General features: G+C 34.6%; 1 protein-coding gene across 1 annotated transcript in view; it reads left to right on the top strand.

Moving 5' to 3' along the window:
• Positions 1 to 18,807, top strand: part of LOC129809646 (protein Skeletor, isoforms B/C) — a 53,262-nt gene extending 34,455 nt beyond the window's left edge. Inside the window, exons 6-8 of the mRNA XM_055859620.1 lie at positions 15,560 to 15,744; positions 15,810 to 16,535; positions 16,592 to 18,807. Of these exons, the coding sequence (XP_055715595.1) occupies positions 15,560 to 15,744; positions 15,810 to 16,535; positions 16,592 to 18,541 (2,861 nt within the window). The 3' untranslated portion in view covers positions 18,542 to 18,807. The remainder of the gene's footprint in view (positions 1 to 15,559; positions 15,745 to 15,809; positions 16,536 to 16,591) is intronic.
• Positions 18,808 to 20,759: the final 1,952 nt, after the last annotated feature.

Raw genomic sequence — 20,759 nt, 5'->3', positions numbered from 1 at the left:
ACGCTCTATATTGCAAATATAGGAGCGAACTTCTCTCTGTTCCCTCCATCTCTTTAAACTCCTGAACGCAAGAACATTTAACTCTACGTATCAACTGAAAAAGTATATATCCTGTGATGTAGGCTTGGGCACACCTTTTCATCTTGTCATTAGGGTTATCGGAGTCTTCGGTTTCTATCTCTGGCGTATGTAAAAATTTCGTATATGCCGACATAACATCACATTCCGCGGTTTTGGTAGATTCTTCCTCTTCCTCAACCGAATTTACAACTTCTTCTGTAAAAAAATGGAAATAGTGGATTTTTCAGCAAGTCATTAGGGGAAAGTGACCATGCTTGATACGATCCAAGCTTGATAATAACTATTTTTTTCTTGTGTTAATCAAAAGTTGTGACTCTTAGCAATATATTTTAATAGCTGGTCCTAAGTCTCACACTTCCTGAAAAAATTAGGAACCTAGCTCTTTTTTCCTAGTTTCAGGAAGCAAAAATCAAAAATAGGTCCAAAACTGTAATTTCAATACATTATATTTTATAAGTTTTTCTTAATTAATGTCGCTGTTTAGGAAAAATACCATCATGGGCACATAGAGGGTTCATCAGTATTAATATTTATGTAAAAATATTTTTACTTGGGAACACTGTTTTTGTGGGTGGTGACAAATTCATAAATTCTACCTGTGTCCATCCTATATTTTAAAAAGGGTCCATGAATGATAATTTAAAAGTGGTAACTCTATCATTAGATGTGATTCTTTCATAAATACACCTATTGTAATCCTCCAATTTTATCGACAATTGACATAAACTTCAACCCTGTTGCCTGAATTTTAAGGTTGCAAAGTGACATTTTCTTGGACTCAAAGTGAAAAAATGGTTTTCGCTAGTGCCCTAATCTCATAAAAACATTACTTAGAAAAAATTACATAAAAGTGATTTTAAAACTAATAATCAGTCGTACAAACGATTTAAGCAGATAGATTAGAGTTTCGTCTAAATATTGATGTGCAATTTTTTGTATCTGGTGAAATTTTTACAGTGAAAATGGGCCTCAGAATTGTCGAATCAATTATTATACAGGAAGGCCCCGGTCCCAACTTGTATAAAAATCGCCACTGAATTTCCATTTTCTTCTTGAGGAAAATCTAAGGTTTTTCAGGAACTATTTGAGGTGGGATTATGAACCTAATAAGTGAGACATTTTTTTATTATAGTGGAAGAATCGCTTCGGTTTGTGTGGTAATCAGAAAATAATCACAAACCTTGGAAATCATTTTACAGTATAAAGCATGGTCACTTTCCCCTAGACATATTTTAATCAACACTAAAAATGAAATTTTATAAAATTTAAAACATTTTTCAGAACAATACTCAAGCGATATTGTATGGAAGTTTAGTGTTCAGTGTCATGACCTCTACACACTAAAGCAATTTATGTCCATATTGAAGAGATTTCTCTACATAAGCGTAGGAAATTTGCATTAATATAATTGCGTTTTTTTATGTCAAAGTTTATTACGGAGTAAGTTTTGGGTGGGTTAAAAAACCCATGGAATTTCAGACAACTTTGAACTGAGTCTAATCGGTTATGAACTGGATATAAAATAAAAAGATGACTACATGACTAATTTTATCTAATTTTTTATCGTCTTACTCCTAAAGCTCCTAGACCTCCTAATCTTATGTGCAATCAGTTGTTAATTGGTGAATTTTGAACATAAATTACACAATTGGATAAAATTTAGGAAATCATCGAATCAGAAAAATATTGAAAAATATTTTTATATCAAAGAAATACAAAATTGCTTAAAAATTACTCAACTGCGGTCTATTTGAGTCAAAATACTTCTTGTTTCTCAACTTTAATGTTTGTAAGTTTTCTTTTTTAGTGATGGATTAAATCGGTAGATTACAATAGATGTGAATATGAGAGAATCACATCTAAAATGAAGTTTCCTGAAAAATGTCTGAAGAAGCAATATCTTCTATGTGCGATCGATAAATATGAGACAAGTTTGTGAATTTTCTTCGACCTACAAAAAGTGCATCTTGAGCCCAAAAGGTTTTTACATAAATATGAACCCTAATAACTCCCACTTCCCTCTGTGATAGTAGATTTTCAAAAAAGTGATATTAGGGTGAAAGGAACGTCTATTGACACTTTAAGAACTCGTGTCAGTATCTTTTAACATCCTACTCTGTACCATATGGGATATGAAATTTGAATATCTCTGTTTGTTTAAAGTAAAATGTATATTACAGAAAAAACGTTATATTACTTATATTTTACTGGATACATTAAATAATTTTCAACATTTTGACAAAAGTGTTAATAGGGGTTCCCTGTCCAATAGACGTTCCTCCGACCCTAATTGTGCACAATCGTATGAAATATTGAACAGCTAAATTACAGTTTTGGGCCAGTTTTTAATTTTTGCTTCCTGAGACTAGGAAAATAAGATTAGACCCCCAATTTTTTCAAGAAAGATGGGATTTAAGGCTAGCTGTTACAATGTGAGATTCATAAAAGAATATGGCAGAAATATGAAGTGTTTGATGGTAGCGTATGTGCGAAACAATAAAGCCTCCCTCTAATTATATTTCTCTGAGAAAATGAAGAAAATATAATCAAGAAATATATGTTACCTTGGAAGGACTGCGATGTTAAAACATCATTCACTGATAAGAGATGCACACATCCGCTCTCTTCATAGGATGCTGTCTCTGGGGCCTTAGTGGTCTGAAAAAGGCATATCGAAAAGTTTTTGCAGAACGTATACGCCGATGGATTCGACTCATGGGACCCTTTAAAATTCCTCATTACTGAGAAGAGATTCTCTAAGGGATCCTGGTTAAACCTTGACGTTAGGATATATTTTTGGGTCTCTTCATTTAAATATTCTTCACATAGGCCAAGTATCCCAAGGAGGGTCTGAGTGAATCCATCGTAACATGGCAAGCGCTTCCAAATTTTTTGCCGCTGTTGGGGTAGACGTCGCCACGTTTGCACATACTCCACCATTTGCTTAATGTTATCCTTAACGGAAGTAACTAAAGAAATACCGCAACGCGCTGGATTTTTGCTGGTTTCATATTTCGAATTAAGGTTATCAAAAACCATATTCAGTCTTTTGGCGAATTTCGCCATTGATATGGCCAATTCTGCATCTTTCCCGGTGAAACATCCACTTCCAACCGCTGTATAAAGAGCTGCAGCAGTCTTGTTACTAAATATCTGCAATAATATTAATTATTTTTGTGAAAAAGTGTTGGAAAAACGGAAATTTCCCATCATGGTAGAAGCTTGGAATTCTAAAAATATTTTTGGATCCTTTTTTTTAATACAGTAGAGTCTCTCAAATCAGAATCTCTCGAATTCGAACGACGACGTTTAGATTCAAAATGCCAAATGAGGGGTTATGTAATAAAAATCGTATTCTAAATGAATTAAAATCATATTAATGTGCTTACATACATTATGATTGTATAAAATGAAACAGAAGTGCGTTACCGCTAAGACTTGTGTGAAAGTACGGGAATTTGATTCAAAGTACAATTTAATCTCATATAAATTTCATTAGTTTTGAAAAAAACGTTCGAATTTGGGAGGTCAGGAATATCAAAAATATCCCAGAATGTTCGATTTAAGGAGACTCTACTGTAATTTTTTTTTTTTATAAGTTGTGAGAAAAACCACTATACGTTACAAACAAAATGACTATTACGTAATATAATTACCTGCGTTGCCAATTTAACTGACAATTTGTCAAAGCTTGACGGACTCATATGTCGCGAGGACAAATGGTAAGTTGTCCTAATAAATGAGTCTTCAAGTTCATTAAGTTTTCTCAAAATGTCCCATGAGATGACGTCATTTTCTTCAACAATCAAATCCGCAGAAAGTAAAGAATTGCGGATATTTTTGAAGATGTGCGGTACATCATACAAGAAGTACGTTTCTGTACCGCCAATGTCAATTCGGAAGTTGTCTTTTGTGACACCGAGCAATTTGTAGGCTTTCCTGAAAATTAATAAAAACATGAAAAAACGGACTCTATAATACCTGTATAAAAATTACAAAAGTTAAAAAAAGTAGTCTTGTCAGAGGTGGTCTTATTATTTTTGCCACGACTGTACGTGTATAGTTATATAATAATTAAATAGATACAAAATTTTACTTACACGTTACTGCTGCCTTGGTCACATGTCACCGCGACAATATTGTACCCAATGCCCTTCAAAGCCGTGATGGAGAACTTTAGAATTTCAGCCACTTCAACCGCATTCGCTTCGCCACAGTAAAACGCTACTGGTTGCTTCCAATTAGAATTGAGACCACGTATCATTATTACTAAAATTTTTCTAGCAATTTCGCTTGTACGGCCAAGATGCCCCAGATCCTTAAAGCCATAAATCCGGTCGTCGTGGCTGTTATACTCCAAATGTTTACGTATATTGATCTACAAATATAAATTGTTATATTCAGAAGGAAATTTAAACCAAGGGTAAATAGGAATATGTTTATGACAACTGGAATTCTTTCATAGTAAATTAAATTGTGTAAAAAATTTATAAGACTTATGAGACCTTAAGCAGCAGACTAATGGCCTCTACACACTAGAGAAATTTATGTCAATATTGAAGCAAATTGCCTACGCTCGTGTACGAAAAACTCTTCAATATGGACATAAATCTCTCTAGTGTGTAGACGGCATAAGAAGCTAATATAACAAGACATCTTGTTCGTAAAATGTGCATCTATAAAATAAATTAAATTTTATTAAGAAAACACAGAAGTATCGTTATCTTCATTACCCCTTAGACTATGTATTCTTAGTTTGTCATTAAATGTATATTTATTAAAGTTACTATAGTTGAATTCATTGAAATAAGAAATGGATTCGGTAATTAATTTAACTTCTGTCTTGTCTGAATGCAATGATTGTTATATTTTTTTATTGAAATATTAAATTTGGAATCTATATTAAATTAGAATTTAGAGATTTACTTACTGTTTCATAAGGACAAAATAACAATATCAATTGTGGAGCTCAAACTCTTCAATCATTGTTCACATACACTGGTAAAAATCGAATGTATCATTTTTTTTTACAATTATTGAAGCTAATTAAAACAGTGAAAAGTTACCTTTGGTGTTCAGTCAGATAAGAGAAATATGTTGTAACAAGTTTAAGATAAAACATGTTCTATTGTGATAAATATGCATTCAAAGTTTCAAATTTGATCCATCCTTTCCAAATGGATCAAATATAATCCATTTTTGAATCAAAATGATCCTCCTTTTTTTACCAGTGTATGAATAAGGCCGATGACCAAAGTGAGAAGAAATAAATTATTATCCCGTTGCGGTATATCGAAAAATGTATTAGTCCCTAGTATTGCAATGACAATTGACACCGTATGGGGCTTTTCTCAAAATTATATTTCCCACACGTTAAAAATTGATTAATTAGCAATATAATTTGTATATTTCAAATTTTGGAACAATAAATTGCTTTCTCAATCAATCACCATTCAGTTGGCTTTTCAGTGAAAAATAAACATTTGGTTGTTTTAAAAAAAATCACATTTATACATTTACGCACATTTGCAAAATTTTAATCTGCCTTTCTGGTCTTAAGCCCTATGCTGAACTTAGGGTTTTTAGAAAAAAAAACCTTAGGTCAACTCATAAAAAATTAATATGACCTTAATTTTTCCCTATAAAAATCATATTTTATGGATATTCCACAAACGTGGCAAATCATTTTAATCAAGTTCAAGCACTTCGTAAATAAAGCAATTGGCCTTCTAGGTCTTCTTATCGAATTGAGTAAAAAAAAACTACTGGCCAAATTTATTGCTGGTATATTCACGAAAAGTAATATCTTGAAAGAATCCCATACTACCAATTTAACTAAAATGTCATATTAAGGTGTTGTAATAATTACTTCATCGAAGAGCATGACACATCTTCTGTCCAAAGGGTCTAGCAGCTCACACTTATTCTTCAAACTTTGAAGAACATTATCGTTCACACCAGGGGACATCCTATACACACTCTGCCATTTTCGAATAGTGGATACACTTGGCACAATGAAGTTTTGCCCTAACAGTGCATCCCTATAAAATTTGGGAGAGGTGTAGTAGAATTTCAAGAACAGAGTTTTTTCTTCGGAATTCCACCTCGTGTGGGGTTTGTGAAACAGCTGGGACTCCACGAAAAGCCTCACAATTTCCGGCAATCGTTCCAGTGCATCCAGAACGCTTTTCGCGCTTCGTTTGCACTGGTGAGGTGCAGGGAACGATGACGGGCTGCGACTTTCTATCAGAGGCTCTGGACCAAAACCGTCAGTTAAATTCCTCGTCACATAATTTATGCTGTATGTTTTTCTGATTTTATACCCACACGAAGGACCAGGATTTTGATCAACCTTTAAAGTTAAAGACCAAATAATGATATTCGTTCGGCAAGAAATTACACTAAATTGTAGGAACTCTAAATTAATAAGATGCACAGATTAGTGATCAATATTTTAGTAAAAATGGTCAGTAAACAAAAGCTTTGATTTAGCAAAGAATTATTTGCTCGGTGAAAAACAGGTTTGGTTAATAGAAATGTTGAAATTGTCAATAAAATTGCAATTTTAATAAGAGAACGATTTAATTTGGCCAGTAACAAAATAGAGTTTGGTCAGTAAAAAGAAAAAAACTCGGGACGCAAATAATTAAAAATTTGGTTCAAATTTGCCATTTTGCTAACCATTTCTATCAAAATACTACATAATCTGCTTTCAATCTATAAAAAAATATTCTAAGTAGACTTAAAGGGTTACGCGGGTCTTGATAATAAAAAGAGTATATTTCGTCAAATTTTTTCAACATAACAAAATATATATTTAATTCAAACTTTTAAACATATCGCTCCTTGGAAACTATAAAAAGCCAACTCGCTTTTTTTTAATTTTAATTCACTTTGAAAAATAATTTAATAAATTTTCAGGTGATTCTAGTCATAAATTTTTTTATTCTTTTTTTATTACTTGCGCAATGTTATTTAAGGGGCACAAAAGAGATATATAGTTAAAATTTTTGCAAAACAAAGAAATAAATTCAAACAAGTTCTAATTCTAAAAAGTCTATAATTTATCATTTTAATTTCTGCTAATATGTGAGTAAAACTCGTACTTATACAAAGGAGTTTTGAAAAATTTAGAATTTTTGTACAAAAAAGTATAATTTTGTAAGTAGTATAAAAGTAAAGTATAATTTTTTAAGTATAAGGCAAACAAAAACCTTTTGTTCAAATATAAAATAGTATTCTCAAGAAGAAATGTACAAAACTCCCATGAAATTGGTGCATTAGTTTTCGCTAAATCTTTTCGATCAATTTCTAAATGTAATAAGAACGATTATATTTATCGTTTTCCACTGGTTATGCGACAGAATTTTCTAAAGGGTCTATTTTTTATAAACCTGAGCTATATTTCGAATGGCTTGAAACTCAGAAAAACTTTCTTGGCAGGTTGTACTATTTTCCAAAAGAAAAACTTTTTTTTAGTATATTGTATTTTTAAATTGCAATATCCACGTAACCCTTTAAACTAAGTATGGAATAAGGCTAGTATATTTATCGTGTTTAGAAATGAAGCATAACATTTACCTGTACATCAACTTTCCTTTTTTTTGCAGGGGTTGCCGATGCCTTGGGGAATATAATACAAAAAATTGCTTAATTTTATGAAATCAAAAATTAGCTTCCGAACTCATGAGATAGAGCACTCCGTGAATTACATTTTTCATATAGTTCTGTTTCCTAGCAATTGACTATCGATTTAAAGTGGTTAATAAATTACCAGAAAATCATTCCAAAGTTTCAACTGTTAATAAATTCCAATTTTTTTTTTCAAGAATTTGAGCTTTAAATAACTTTAATAACTTTAATGTAAAATGAAAAAATAGTTTTGAAGGGCAGGGTGCTGAGAAAAAAAGGAAAATATTTCGACATTTCTTACCTCTCAAATTCGAAAGATATTTTTAAAACTAACGAAATATATGTAAGATTAAATTGTACTTTGAATCAAATTCCCGTACTTTCTCACAAGTCTTAGTGATAACATACTTCCTTTTCATTTTATTCGCACATAATGTGTGTAAATATTCAGGAAACAGCACAGAAATATGATTTTTAATCATCCACAACACAAATTTTTTAACATAACCCTATAATTGACATTTTAAACCCAACCAGCGTTCGAATTTGAGAGATTCAGATTTGAGAGACTCTACTGTATATACAAAAAGGAACGGAATCTCCAAGACCAATTTTATTTTGCAAATTTGCAAAAACATGTTTTTGGAGCGGATAGGAGGGGTGGGGGAAGGGGTAATTTGAGTAAGTTAGTTCGGTGTTCGATAGAGAATGTTGACTTGTGGGGGAGGGTCATCGAAGACTTTAAATCAATATCTCTTACCGCTTGGTTGCCAGGAGGGAGAGAAATTGAAAAAAACTCAATTGTGAAAATTGCTTTTTCGTGGTGTTCGAGCAGTTAAGAATATTACCTTATCAGTTTCCTTTTACCCTTTAAAGACAAGACTTTTTTTCGGTCCGAAAATCAACAAAAAAATTAAAACTATAAACGAAATTCGTGAAACGTCTTACATATAAACTTGTAAAGTTCAAAGAGTCTGATTCATTGTGTTTTTTGCCTCTGTGAACGATAGGACACAAATAACCCAAAAAAAAATAATTTTTCGGGCAATACCAATGAATGATAATTTTCATTGTAATGAAAAATATTATGTATAAATTGTTGTTGTTTCTAATGCGAAGAGTTTCTTGCTTAACCCTTTAAGGACGATTGGAACACCGGTGTCCCATAAAGAAAACTATTTCTCCTGACCAACTAAAAGATATTTTTTCCTTATGGTTGTACGTAATTGCAAAGCAAAAGGTTGAAGGAATCTAGTATATTTTTTGGAAGTCTCCAGCTATTTGCTATTTAGTATATTTTTGATCCAAAAAATGACGAATTTTTTAATTCTCATTATAAAAAATTATTTTTTTATACTTCCAATTTTTTTAAGCAAAACCCTTTTGGGAAAAGAAACGACAATACTCAAACATAAGAATTTTCATTAGATTGAAAATTACCACTCATTAGTATTGTCAGAAAAATTATTTAAATTTTTGGGCTATATTTGTTCCTATCGTTCAAAAAGACAAAAAATACACAGAATCAAACTCTGTTGGCTTTTCGAAGGCCAGATATAAAACCTTTTATTGGTTTTGTTCATTGGTTTCATTTTTATTGCTGATTTTCGGTCCGCGAAAATTGTCACGTCGTTACAGGGTTAAAAAAAATTGGAAATATAAAAAAAAATAATAAAAAAAAACCATTCATCAATGCTGTGTAATTTGAATTCGTCATTTTTAAGCTTAAATATTCACTAATATAAAAAATAGATGGAGATTAGCAAAAAATATCCTAGACAGCTTTCTACTTTGCGATTACGCATACACATTAGAAATAAATTACTTTAAGTAGTCAGGAAACATTATTATTTCCATGGGTCATCGTCTTTAAAGGTTTTAAAGAAGAATAAGATGTACAAAATATTAAAAGAACAATAAATATAAAGATTACCTCAGAATTTGTCAAAATGTCGTGACATATGTCCAAATTTTTTGCACAGCCCTCTGAGGTGGCGGCCTCGGAACACCCACAATCACAGCAAGTTATGGGTAGCGCCTTATTTTTTAAAACCTTCTTGCAACCATAAATTTTTATATCATTATTATAAAAATGTTTCTCACATAGAAACATATTTTTAATATGATTCTGTTTTGATATCCCAGAATGCCTTAACCAAGTTTCCTTCCTAAAATCATTAGGGATTTGGAAAAAGGAGCAGCTTAGTTGTCGATCCTTGGCGTTGCCACAATTTTGGTATTGGCATACCACCATTTTTACTTTTTTTAAAAACACAGTCAAAAATCTTATCCAAAAACTCTAATAGATGCGCTCCGTAGCAAAGCACTTGTGAGACTAATTGTATTTGCATAATGCAGCGAAATTGTATTGGGATTTGGATGTGTTCGTGTAGCGAGGATTCGCGGCGTGAGTGTCACAATCGCGAATCCTCGCGACACGAACACATCCAAATCCCAAGCATTGGGATTTGGATGTGTTCGAGTCGCGAGGATTCGCGCCGTGAGTGTCGTGTCGCTGACACTTGTGCGTGGCGTGGCGTTTGCAGCGCCTACTTATTTATTTTACTTTGCATTTTAAAAAAGATAAGTAGGCGCCGCAGGCGCCCACGCCGCGCACAAATACCAACGACACGACACTCATGGCGCGAATCCTCGCGACACGAACACATCCAAATCCCAATACAATTTCGCTGCATTATGCAAATACAATTAATCTCACAAGTGCTTTGCTACGGAGCGCATCTATTAGAGTTTTTGGATAAGATTTTTGACTGTGTTTTTAAAAAAAGTAAAAATGGTGGTATGCCAATACCAAAATTGTGGCAACGCCAAGGATCGACAACTAAACTGCTCCTTTTTCCAAATCCCTAATGATTTTAGGAAGGAAACTTGGTTAAGGCATTCTGGGATATCAAAACAGAATCATATTAAACATATGTTTCTATATGAGAAACATTTATATAATAATGATATAAAAAGTTAGGTTGCAAGAAGGTTTTAAAAAATAAGGCGCTACCCATAAATTGCTGTAGTTGTGGGTGTTCCGAGGACACTGAATTCTGAATCCTGATACTAAATTTTCCTACTCTCCCTGTACGTAGTATCAATTTTGTAATTATTTGTTATCTAACTTGTTGCTTGAAATACCTGCACAGTAAAAAATAGATGAAATTGGCTAGTTGAATTCTATTAGTTGAATTTAACTGGTTGAAATTTCGAACAACAACCACTGAAAAAATCAACTTTCAATTGAAAAGGAATCAATTAAATTGCAGAACTAGTAAAATTCAACCTTCGGTAATTGCCCAAATGCAATAAATAGTAGTAATAATTACTATAATAATAATAAATTGATGAAACAAAATGGCATAAACTTCATTCAACGTCTGATTGAATATTGCTACGATTATCGCGTGTAATAGAATCAATTCGATTTTCGTAGTAATTTTTCAATCGATTATCCCAGCAAAAAGTTCAACTTTCAACTAATTTCGTTTGAACTCATTCTTCTTCTTTTTATATTTCGTGTAATTTCAGTACAATTGTTGAAGTAAAATTCAACTTAGTTTGCTTTTCAACTACGAAGATTCAACTTGTTTGCTTTTCAACTTTGCTTACTACGATAATCGTTGCAAATTTACTACAATTATCGATACTCTCGCATTCACGCGATAATCGAGTAATTATTTTTTACTGTGTAGTTAAGTACAGTGGGTGTTAATAGTTTGTTGCCTTAATGCATGTTTAAGAAATCAAGTGAAAAAAGTGATAGAAAAATATAATTTTTAAAATTTTTCTTTTTGTAGATAAGTTCCCTGTAATCCGTAGATATTATTTATATTTTAAAAATAATAATTAAATTTATTTCATATCAAAAAATTTGGTAATTTTTGAAAAATCAAAAGTTTGTTGCCTCATTTAAAAAACTAATTTAAAATAGTCAAAGCATGCAAGCAACTTAATTTAAACCGGTTAAATTCTGAGTTTATGTCATTTGAGAGGCAAATCGTGGCAAATACATATCTTTACCATTGACAACTTTAAAATGTACAAATCCACCATTTACCTCTCAAATGAAATAAACTCAAAATATAACCGGTTTACATTAAGGGCAGAATCACATTGACAATAAAATGCTCACCGTATTTCGTTAATTTACGAATTTTCATTGCAATTCTTACGCAAATTCTCAATTACCGTGTTACCTTATCTTATACTCGGTGGCACTAGGTGAAAATAATACAAGAAAATTGAAGAAATAAAACGAAAATTCGATAAACGGTGAGCAAAAAAACTGTAGGAGAAATTCACTGTACAGTTTTTTTTGCTCACCGTTTATCGAATTTTCGTTTTATTTCTTAAAATTTCTTGTATTATTTTCACCTAGTGCCACCGAGTATAAGATAAGGTAACACGGTAATTGAGAATTTGCGTAAGAATTGCAATGAAAATTCGTAAATTAACGAAATACGGTGAGCATTTTACTGTCAATGTGATTCTGCCCTAAGTTGGTTGCATGTTTTGACCATTTTAAATTAGTTCTTTTTTAATGAGACAACAAAGTTTTGATTTTTCAAAAATGACCAACTTTTAGAAAACAATTATTTTTGATATGAAATATAAATAATTATCTTTTTTTTTTGAAAAATATAAATAATATCTACGGATTACAGGGAAATCATCTGCAAACAGAAAAAAATTAAAAAAAGACTCTTTTTCTATCTTGTTATTCACTTATTTTCTCAAACATGCATTAGGCAACAAGCTATTGACACCCACTCTAGGTTAGAAAATTTTCAGATCTTTCCGATTTTTTTGTCTGGCTAAGAATACGGACAAGTGTGAAAAAACAACATAAAAATGCAATCAACAACAGAAATTCTGAAATGCTACTGAACGGTAATTCAGGATAATTACCTGGAATAGCATAAATTATGATTAGTGTGAGCCTATGCTTCCATCCGGGCTCGTTGTAGCAAATTTTTCATTTGCTCTTCCCAACGGCTACGGTCGCTCGATGAGGTACAATGGCGCCTGCTGGGACAAAGAGCTGGACTGATAGAGGACTTATTCATAGTTAAACGATTCGGCTTTCGGGCAGAATTACATTGACAATAAAATGCTCGCCGAAGCCTCACGCATTTTCATTGCAAATCTTACGCAAATTCTCGATTACCGTATTGCCTTATGTCATACTCGGTGGCACTAGGTGAAAATAATATAAGAAAATTGAAGAAATAAAACGAAAATTCGATAAACGGTGAGCAAAAAAAAACTGTACGGTGAATTTCTCTTACAGTTTTTTTTTGCTCATCGTTTATGGAATTTTCGTTTTATTTCTTCAATTTTCTTATATTATTTTCACCTAGTGCCACCGAGTATGACATAAGACAATACGGTAATCGAGAATTTGCGTAAGAATTGGAATGAAAATGCATAAAATAATGAAATACGGTGAGCATTTTACTATCAATGTGATTGTGCTCTTCTTCACTTTCTCACTGACCAAAGAAACACTCAATATTTCCCACAAATTTAACAATTTATCCACTTCACTAAAGTGAGTTCTTGGGTTAATATTACTTGTAAATGTAATAAATTCACTGAGGAAATGAATTTGTAAAAAGAGCACTGGTAATAAACTACTTGATAAAATGATAAGAGGCAATGATAGAAAAAAGGGTAAAGAGAAAGAGTTGGGTGAGTGCACTCTCTTAAATACTTGATCAGCTGGTAGAAGATCATCATGAGTTGATAAGAGAGAATTGGAGGGGAATTAAATTATGGCTGCTGATCAATGAGATTTGGTTGCTATGATACTATAGCCAAATTATTTCGCGCCAATATTTTAAATTGTAACTATTATTCCATTGGTTTTGCGCGAACAGCTACCTTATAAGCGATAAAATTATACTGGTTAGTTCCATGGATGCTTCTTCAGAGCTTTGTAGTAGAGTTTCACACTTTAAAAGGGGAAAATATATCATTAGATCAAAGAGAAAGAGCTTTTTTTAATTAAAATTTTAAATAAATACAATTTTAACAACGTATTCAAGTCTTACAAATTTTCTCTAAAACTACTTTAGGGTTTTGAGTTGATATGTTTCTCTGAGAGAGTCATAATTACAGTAGTACACTAGAACCTGGTTTCTGCACTTATTTTTGTTCATCCTGACCTATCTGTCATCTAAAAAATATGTTTTACCCGGAGTTAAAACTATGACACACTTTAATTGAGGTTAAGCATATCCAGGGCCTTACACTTTACATAAACAAAATAAATTTAGCAATGGTCGCAGCATAAAATAAAGAATGAAAAGTAAAAGAAAAATAAATGGAGGTTTTGTAAGAGTGTTCGATATGAGCATAGACAAAGGTATTCTTCAAAATATAAACCATTTCTATGGTTTTACTTTGTAAAGCATTACATGTCTAAACTGTTTTTTAAATTGCATTGGGATTTTGGAGGTTTTCGTGTCGTGAGGATTTAGATCGTGAGTGTCATGTCGCTGTCACTTGTGTGTAGGCGCCTACTTATCTACTTTGATTAAAATTTTTATAATTTTCTTTTCTTTTCATAACTTTCCAATGAAAAAATTCCAATAATACAGACGTACTTTAAAATGCAAAGTAAACTAAGAAAAATATTGTTTTAAATTAGACAATTGTTTTGCTCTCTTAAATCTCTCTGTTATTCATGACGATCTACAAAAATATTCACCTATACTCAATAAATGTTTTTTTTAAATAGTGGAAAAAGAATTTATCGCTAATGAGTGACAACAAACCAAGAATCTTCAAATAAATTGCAATGTAGAAATTTTTACTATGAAATATTTTACGCAACTAATACGATCTACTTCATTATTACAGTGTTTAAATAATAGTTGATAATAATTTAAAAGAAATCGCATATAATTACTCATAATTTATTTTATTTATTTTTGAAAAGCAATTTGTTTCATGTTTTACTGCTACACATTGCGAATCATAGCATTCATAGCGTTGTCTGCCTTTACTGGCAATGCACACTCTTCAGAATTTCAGTGTGTGTTGACTGTTGAGCGTGTGAACTGCGCATGCGCCTGAAGTGTTTTTTTTTCCTCTCTTCGCTCACTCCAGTGAACTCACTGGAGTGAGCGCGAGAAAAAGTGTCGCGCGCAGATGATGTTTCACTGTGTGCGTGGTATGAAAAATACTGAGATAGTCTAATGGGTTTCTCTAATAGGAGCGACAGAGAAAAATATACAAAACTATTTTAAGTGGGGGCAATACGATAGCCACAAAGTCGTTAATTTTTGAACAAGTTTGAATGATTCAAACTGGCGTCATCTTTTAGTGCCAGCTCGGACCCTATCATTCCACCACTAGGGTTACACTATGATACTACTGAGAACAACTATTAAATTTAAATTCAAATAAAATCCGTTAAGAAATATTAAGCTAAATTCCCCCTGACTTTGTACGGAATTCCACAATCTCCAGAGTCAGTAGAAGGCTACAATCTCCAATCATCTTCAATAAAATATTGTGTGATTCTGAGGCTAAATCTCACCTTTTTTGCGTTGCCCTCTCTCGTCCATAGACAAATTTATGACTAACACCATGGCACAAGTGAACAGGGTCAAGATTAAGAAATTCAATTGTAAGATCTGTCTCTGGCGTGCAAACAATCAATGCAGCACCTTAGCAAAAAAAAAGATACACACGTCCATTGAGCAATCATTCAATCATGAGGAGGCTGAAGATGAGGGCAGCCTCTTTTTTTTTCTATTCCAAACTCTGAACGTGCTGAGGAAGTGAAGTCGAATGGAAACAATAACTCAAGCCCATCTTCTCACTTCAGATAACAACGAGTACATGTCTTTCGGCGTGTCTCCTGACCCCAAGAAGACTGTCATGGTAGGGGCTGATGTTGCCGTGGCATGGGTTGATAAGCTCACAGGCAAGGGCTACGCATTCGATTACTTCCTGGACGATAAGTCTCAGTGTTCGGGTCAGAGGGGAAGCTGTCCAGACGCTAGGATCAATGTAAGTCCTTAATATTTATTTTACGACTCTATATGTGTCTCTTACCTTTTAACCTTCCTCCGCAGGAAAATACAAACTCGATCAGGCTCCTTAATGCAGCCATGGTCAACGGTTATTCAATCGTAACCTTCCAAAGACCGCTTAAGGCTTCAGATTCCCTGGACTTACCGATCTTTACCAATGGATCTCAGGCTATTGTTTGGGCTATTGGACCTTTGAATCAACGCTACGAGGTATCGTTCCATAGCCAATATACCAAAGGCAACCGCTTGATTGACTTTGGCAGACAACCCATCTGGAATTGTCCGACTCCAGACGGTGATGGCAAAAGTGAGGAAGAGGCATCAGTTGAAGAAGAATACTATGATAGACGTCCAGTAAATCGACGTCCCGAACCTCAACAGATCGTTCAGGAACATCAGCCTAATCGTCGCCAAGAAATCATTGAGGCCCCTAGGCCTGTTCCAACACCAAGGCCAGCTAACAAGAATGGAGCCTGGGACATCCCTCCAATCCAGTGTTATGAACCAGAAGATGGAGTATTCTATGCTCAAATGGGTCCTACAGGAGGGAAACAAGGATACCCAGCCATTACTGGGCATGTTGGATGGGGTATATCTTGGTACATCAATGGACTTTTAATCCCCGAGATAAATGTCGTGAGAGGAAAGACGTATACTTTCGTGGTTGAAGGAGGATTTGATCCTGAAATCCCAGCCAAGTACCATCCATTCTACATCACTGATGATCCAGTTGGAGGCTTTGAGTATAAAACTCCGGAAGAAAAGGCTGTTAGTAATATAAATTTTAATGATTTCGTCTAAACTCATCCTAATTTTCTTTGCAGAACGTCAGGATATTTGCTGGAGTACATCGATCCAGGAACGGTGTGATTACACCAATCGGAGTCGGAAGACTCTGCAATTGGACCCCAGATATCGATGGACCTGGGGCTGACGAGTACTCATCCTTCGGAGCCTACCAGAGAAGCTTAACCCTAAAGTGTGACGAAGGAGAACCTGGAATAATCACATGGACTCCCGATGATAATACCCCAGATACCGTTTACTATCAATGCTTCACTCATCGATACTTAGGATGGAAGATCAATGTCCTGGATACTTGCGATGAAGCACATCCGAGTGAGATTGATGAAGTTTATGCTAGCCCAGAGTCCAGTGAGGGAATTGAGGCTGAGTCCTCGATAAGGCACGAAACAAAACTGAGACCAACGGACAACTTTCTCTTTCAGCATGATTCCGACTTGATTAAAAACCATAACATGAACAGCTCCCCACCCAAAATCCAGTTTGAAGTTCCCGGTAGCAGTGACATCACCAAACTCATCTCAGATGGCATCCGTGCAGCTGAGTTGCTAGAGGAAGAGATTGCCCGACCCAATAGAACCACAACTACCCAAGCCCCACCCCCGAGCGCCGAGAGCATGAACGAAGGAGAGGAGTTCCCCATGCAGCCAAGACCAAAGCAACCCGAGATTAAGGTTCCTTCGCCGCATTTCATGCAACCAAGTCCCGGTCCGGGACTTCCTGTATTCCTTAGACCTCCTCAAAACGGACAGTTCTTTAGGCCAGCTAAAGTTCCAATGAGGAGAAACCCATCCTACACCTTCGAAAGGAGACCTATTGTAAGACCCTACAGACCCTTTGCTATACCACAACCTTCGATGCTTGTTAGTCACTACCAGAAACCTGTAGCTCCAGCTTTCTTAAGGCCTTTTGTTAAAGTTAAACAAGTTCCGATTAAGCCCCTAGCAACGGTTCTGTTGCTTGGAGAGCCAACTGAAATTAAACCACTACGTCAGGTACCTGAGAAGAAAATCCAGAATACACCGCTGAGGATCCCCTATTTGGACGGTATTCCTATGAATATCAAGAAAAGCGACTATCCAATGGGTAAGCCCATGTTGACGTCAAAGCTTCCTCCAGCTATTGCAGCTGGGATCAAGGAACCAATCCTCCCAGAGAAGAAATATCCTTCTGCGATTAAATATTCAGTAGCTATCGATTCAAAGGAGTTGCAATCGACATACAAACCTGCAACAAATACTGGTTTTCAGCCAGAAAAGGTTGTCGTTGAGGGGGGCTTCAAGCCTATTCTGAAACGGAGAAAAGACGAAGAATCCGTTGAAGAGATTGAAGAAAAGGCCCCATTAAGGAGAGTTGATATATTGTCAGAAATTGATGAAGCTATTGAAGGAGATGCTCTGTTTATCAATCAGGATGAACCTAACAGAGCCTTTGAACCTATGTTCATCCCATCTCCTCCGGATAGTGTCGATGACGTCCCTCCAGATGCTCCAGACACTTCTTCAGCATCGCCAGCTACTCCAAATCCAACTGAGGAGATGAATGATTTGGCTGATATGGACTTTGAAGAAGGCGAGGACAAGATGGCAGTTGCTGCCGAAAGGTTCGATACCTACTACCTTCCTCCAGATAACAAGAAGCATCGACCGCAGAAGTATCCTGAGGGAGCGGTTGTCGCTTTCGATGGCAAAGCTGTTCTTGATACTTCGCTCATCAACTCAGCCCCCACGAACGAAGTCAAGCAACCATTCTACAATTCTGGACTCTCAAAAACCGAACAATTGCTCAGCACTCCACAGTTCGGACCTTTTCGTGGGGAAGTCCCTCTTCAGTTCAAATCCAACGATCCTCGTCCTTCAGCCCCTGTTACTGAATACTCCAATCCACTGACGAACAGTGCTGCTCCAATTTCCACAAAACTGACCCTTTTGAGGTCTGATGATTCACAGATCAACGATGAAACAGGCTGAAGATAGGTATTCTGACTAACGTTTCCTAATTTTCCTCTAGTTAGCTGAACTGCCTCTTCGAAGCACACGAAACTGCCAGATCTGCTTTAATATTTTCTCTCAAAACCACACTTTTTTCTAAACTTTGAGGTTTTTATTGAGCCCCATGCAAAAAATACTCATTACTAAGGGGTTGTTCCATCAAGTTAATCAAGAAGAAATTTTATGAAGAATGTTCTGTAAAAATTTGTACAATGTACAATTCAAAATAAAGGTGTTATAGAAAAGGTTGCATCTTTTCTTTGATTGTTATTGAAATATCATGGTGAGTAAGTAATTTTAAGGAATGTGGTTATCATTGAAGAATTGGAGAGATACTTCTTAGAATTGAATGTGTAAGTGTAAGGTCTTTGACAGACCTGTGGATTAGCCGACAGCCGGCTTAGCGTAATTATATTCGAAATAATGGTTAGACTTCATTTCCATCATTTTCCACTAAGTCGTTTTTCGGCTTAAGTCGTAAGTGTATCTAGGGCATAAGGCTGAAGGTATGACTACGTTCAGAGAAGCGAAGAGGACAAACTGCCAATAAAAAAATGTAAGTTTCACGGACCTAGGCTGAGAAATTAAGCTACTTCAATATCCTAAATGGGAATACTAAGAACCGAAATCGAAAACACTTCGGAAATAGTGAAACATAGGGAGGCGAAGGCGTTGAAGACTAAACTAAGTATCTTGAATGAAGGTAAGGGAGGTAAGTTATTATTGTTTCACTTTTTTTTAAATATAGCAATTTAGAAAGTATTTGTCTTTATTAATATGGTAGAATGGTAAAATGGGGTAATTCAGAATCATTTTAACTGCTCGAATTCCAAGAGAGAGCAGTTTTCACAATTCAATTTTTTTAATCCGGAATTTCAATATTTCTTTACTGTTTCAGATCGACATATTCAAAAAGAAAAAAATACAGTTGTAAAAACTTTATAGTCCACTACTGATCTTCGAGAATTTTAGCTTGAAAAATTTGACAGTAAAAATGTTTATCCCAAACTGGCAGGCACTGAAGATCTTAGAATTATTGATTAGAGGTACTTTGCATATATTTTCTTTCCTAATTATGTGCTGTCAAATTTTACAGGCTGAATATTACGAAGGATCAGCCTGAGTCTCTTTAGGTCATTACACTCAAAGCACTTCTCCATATTTTTCTTTCTCTTCAAAATTTTAATTAGCACTTTACTGTTCTAAAGTGCTCCTGCCTTATCGACTTTTTTTTATGTTGGTACCTGTATCGACTGTGTTCCTCAATCTTCATCGTGTTTCAAAACTACCACTCAGTTATGACGGGAACCTACGCAAAGAAAGGTAAATTATGTAGAAGCACTTGGGAACAGTAAAGTCCTAAAAAAATATGTCCAGGAGAAAGATTTCCGCTTTTAATTTGTCATAGGAAAAGCACAATAGTACTAGCACGCATTATACAAAGATTACAGTGATAAATCATTATCTTACTCTTTACCAGATTATTGTTATAAAATCGGAAACGCTCAGCAGGGGTATTCTGTAACAGCATGACAATGTCATGTGACAAATTTTCATGGTAAATTCTGAAGTAGGGTGACATGAAAGCCTAGTGAGCATCTAATGGCCATTGTAAGCTCTATAAAGCTCTTAGTAACTGATATGAGTCGAATATTTGTTTAGCTTTTTCCTAAATTACCACCCAAAAAATTTGAATTTGTCATATGACATTTCCAGACTGTTGCAGAATACTCCCCACTGAACAGCTCTCGAATTTTAGAGAATTTTCCGGGTTTACCTAGGGTCCTTGACAGTATTTACCTTTAATTTTGCCGGTTCGCAATGGAACTCTTCGGCTCCCAAGAGTATCTCACATTCTCGAGGAGATGAAATTCAATATTCACTGTATGATTCGGGATTGCAATATAAAAGGAATGCTAAGAACTCTAACTTATTTGTAATTACTAACGCAAACGTATGAAGCGTATATTGATTGGATCTACGAGAATACGATTAACTCTCGGAAGCCAGGGTAATTCTAGGTAACCCGAACGTATTTGAAGAGGGCGAAACCTATTTCAATTCATATACTATAGAGATCCTTGTCCACTGAAGAAATTGTCTACACAACTCCAAGTAGTGTAGACAAAATATCAATGTTTACTACTATCCCAGTTTCCCCTATATATTTCTACAATTCTTTAGTTCTTACTCAAAG

Source organism: Phlebotomus papatasi, chromosome 1 (assembly GCF_024763615.1).
Source record: "Phlebotomus papatasi isolate M1 chromosome 1, Ppap_2.1, whole genome shotgun sequence".
Lineage (NCBI taxonomy): Eukaryota > Metazoa > Arthropoda > Insecta > Diptera > Psychodidae > Phlebotomus > Phlebotomus papatasi.
The sequence above is the reverse complement of the archived record's forward strand: the minus strand, read 5'-3'. Positions and strand labels throughout refer to the sequence as shown.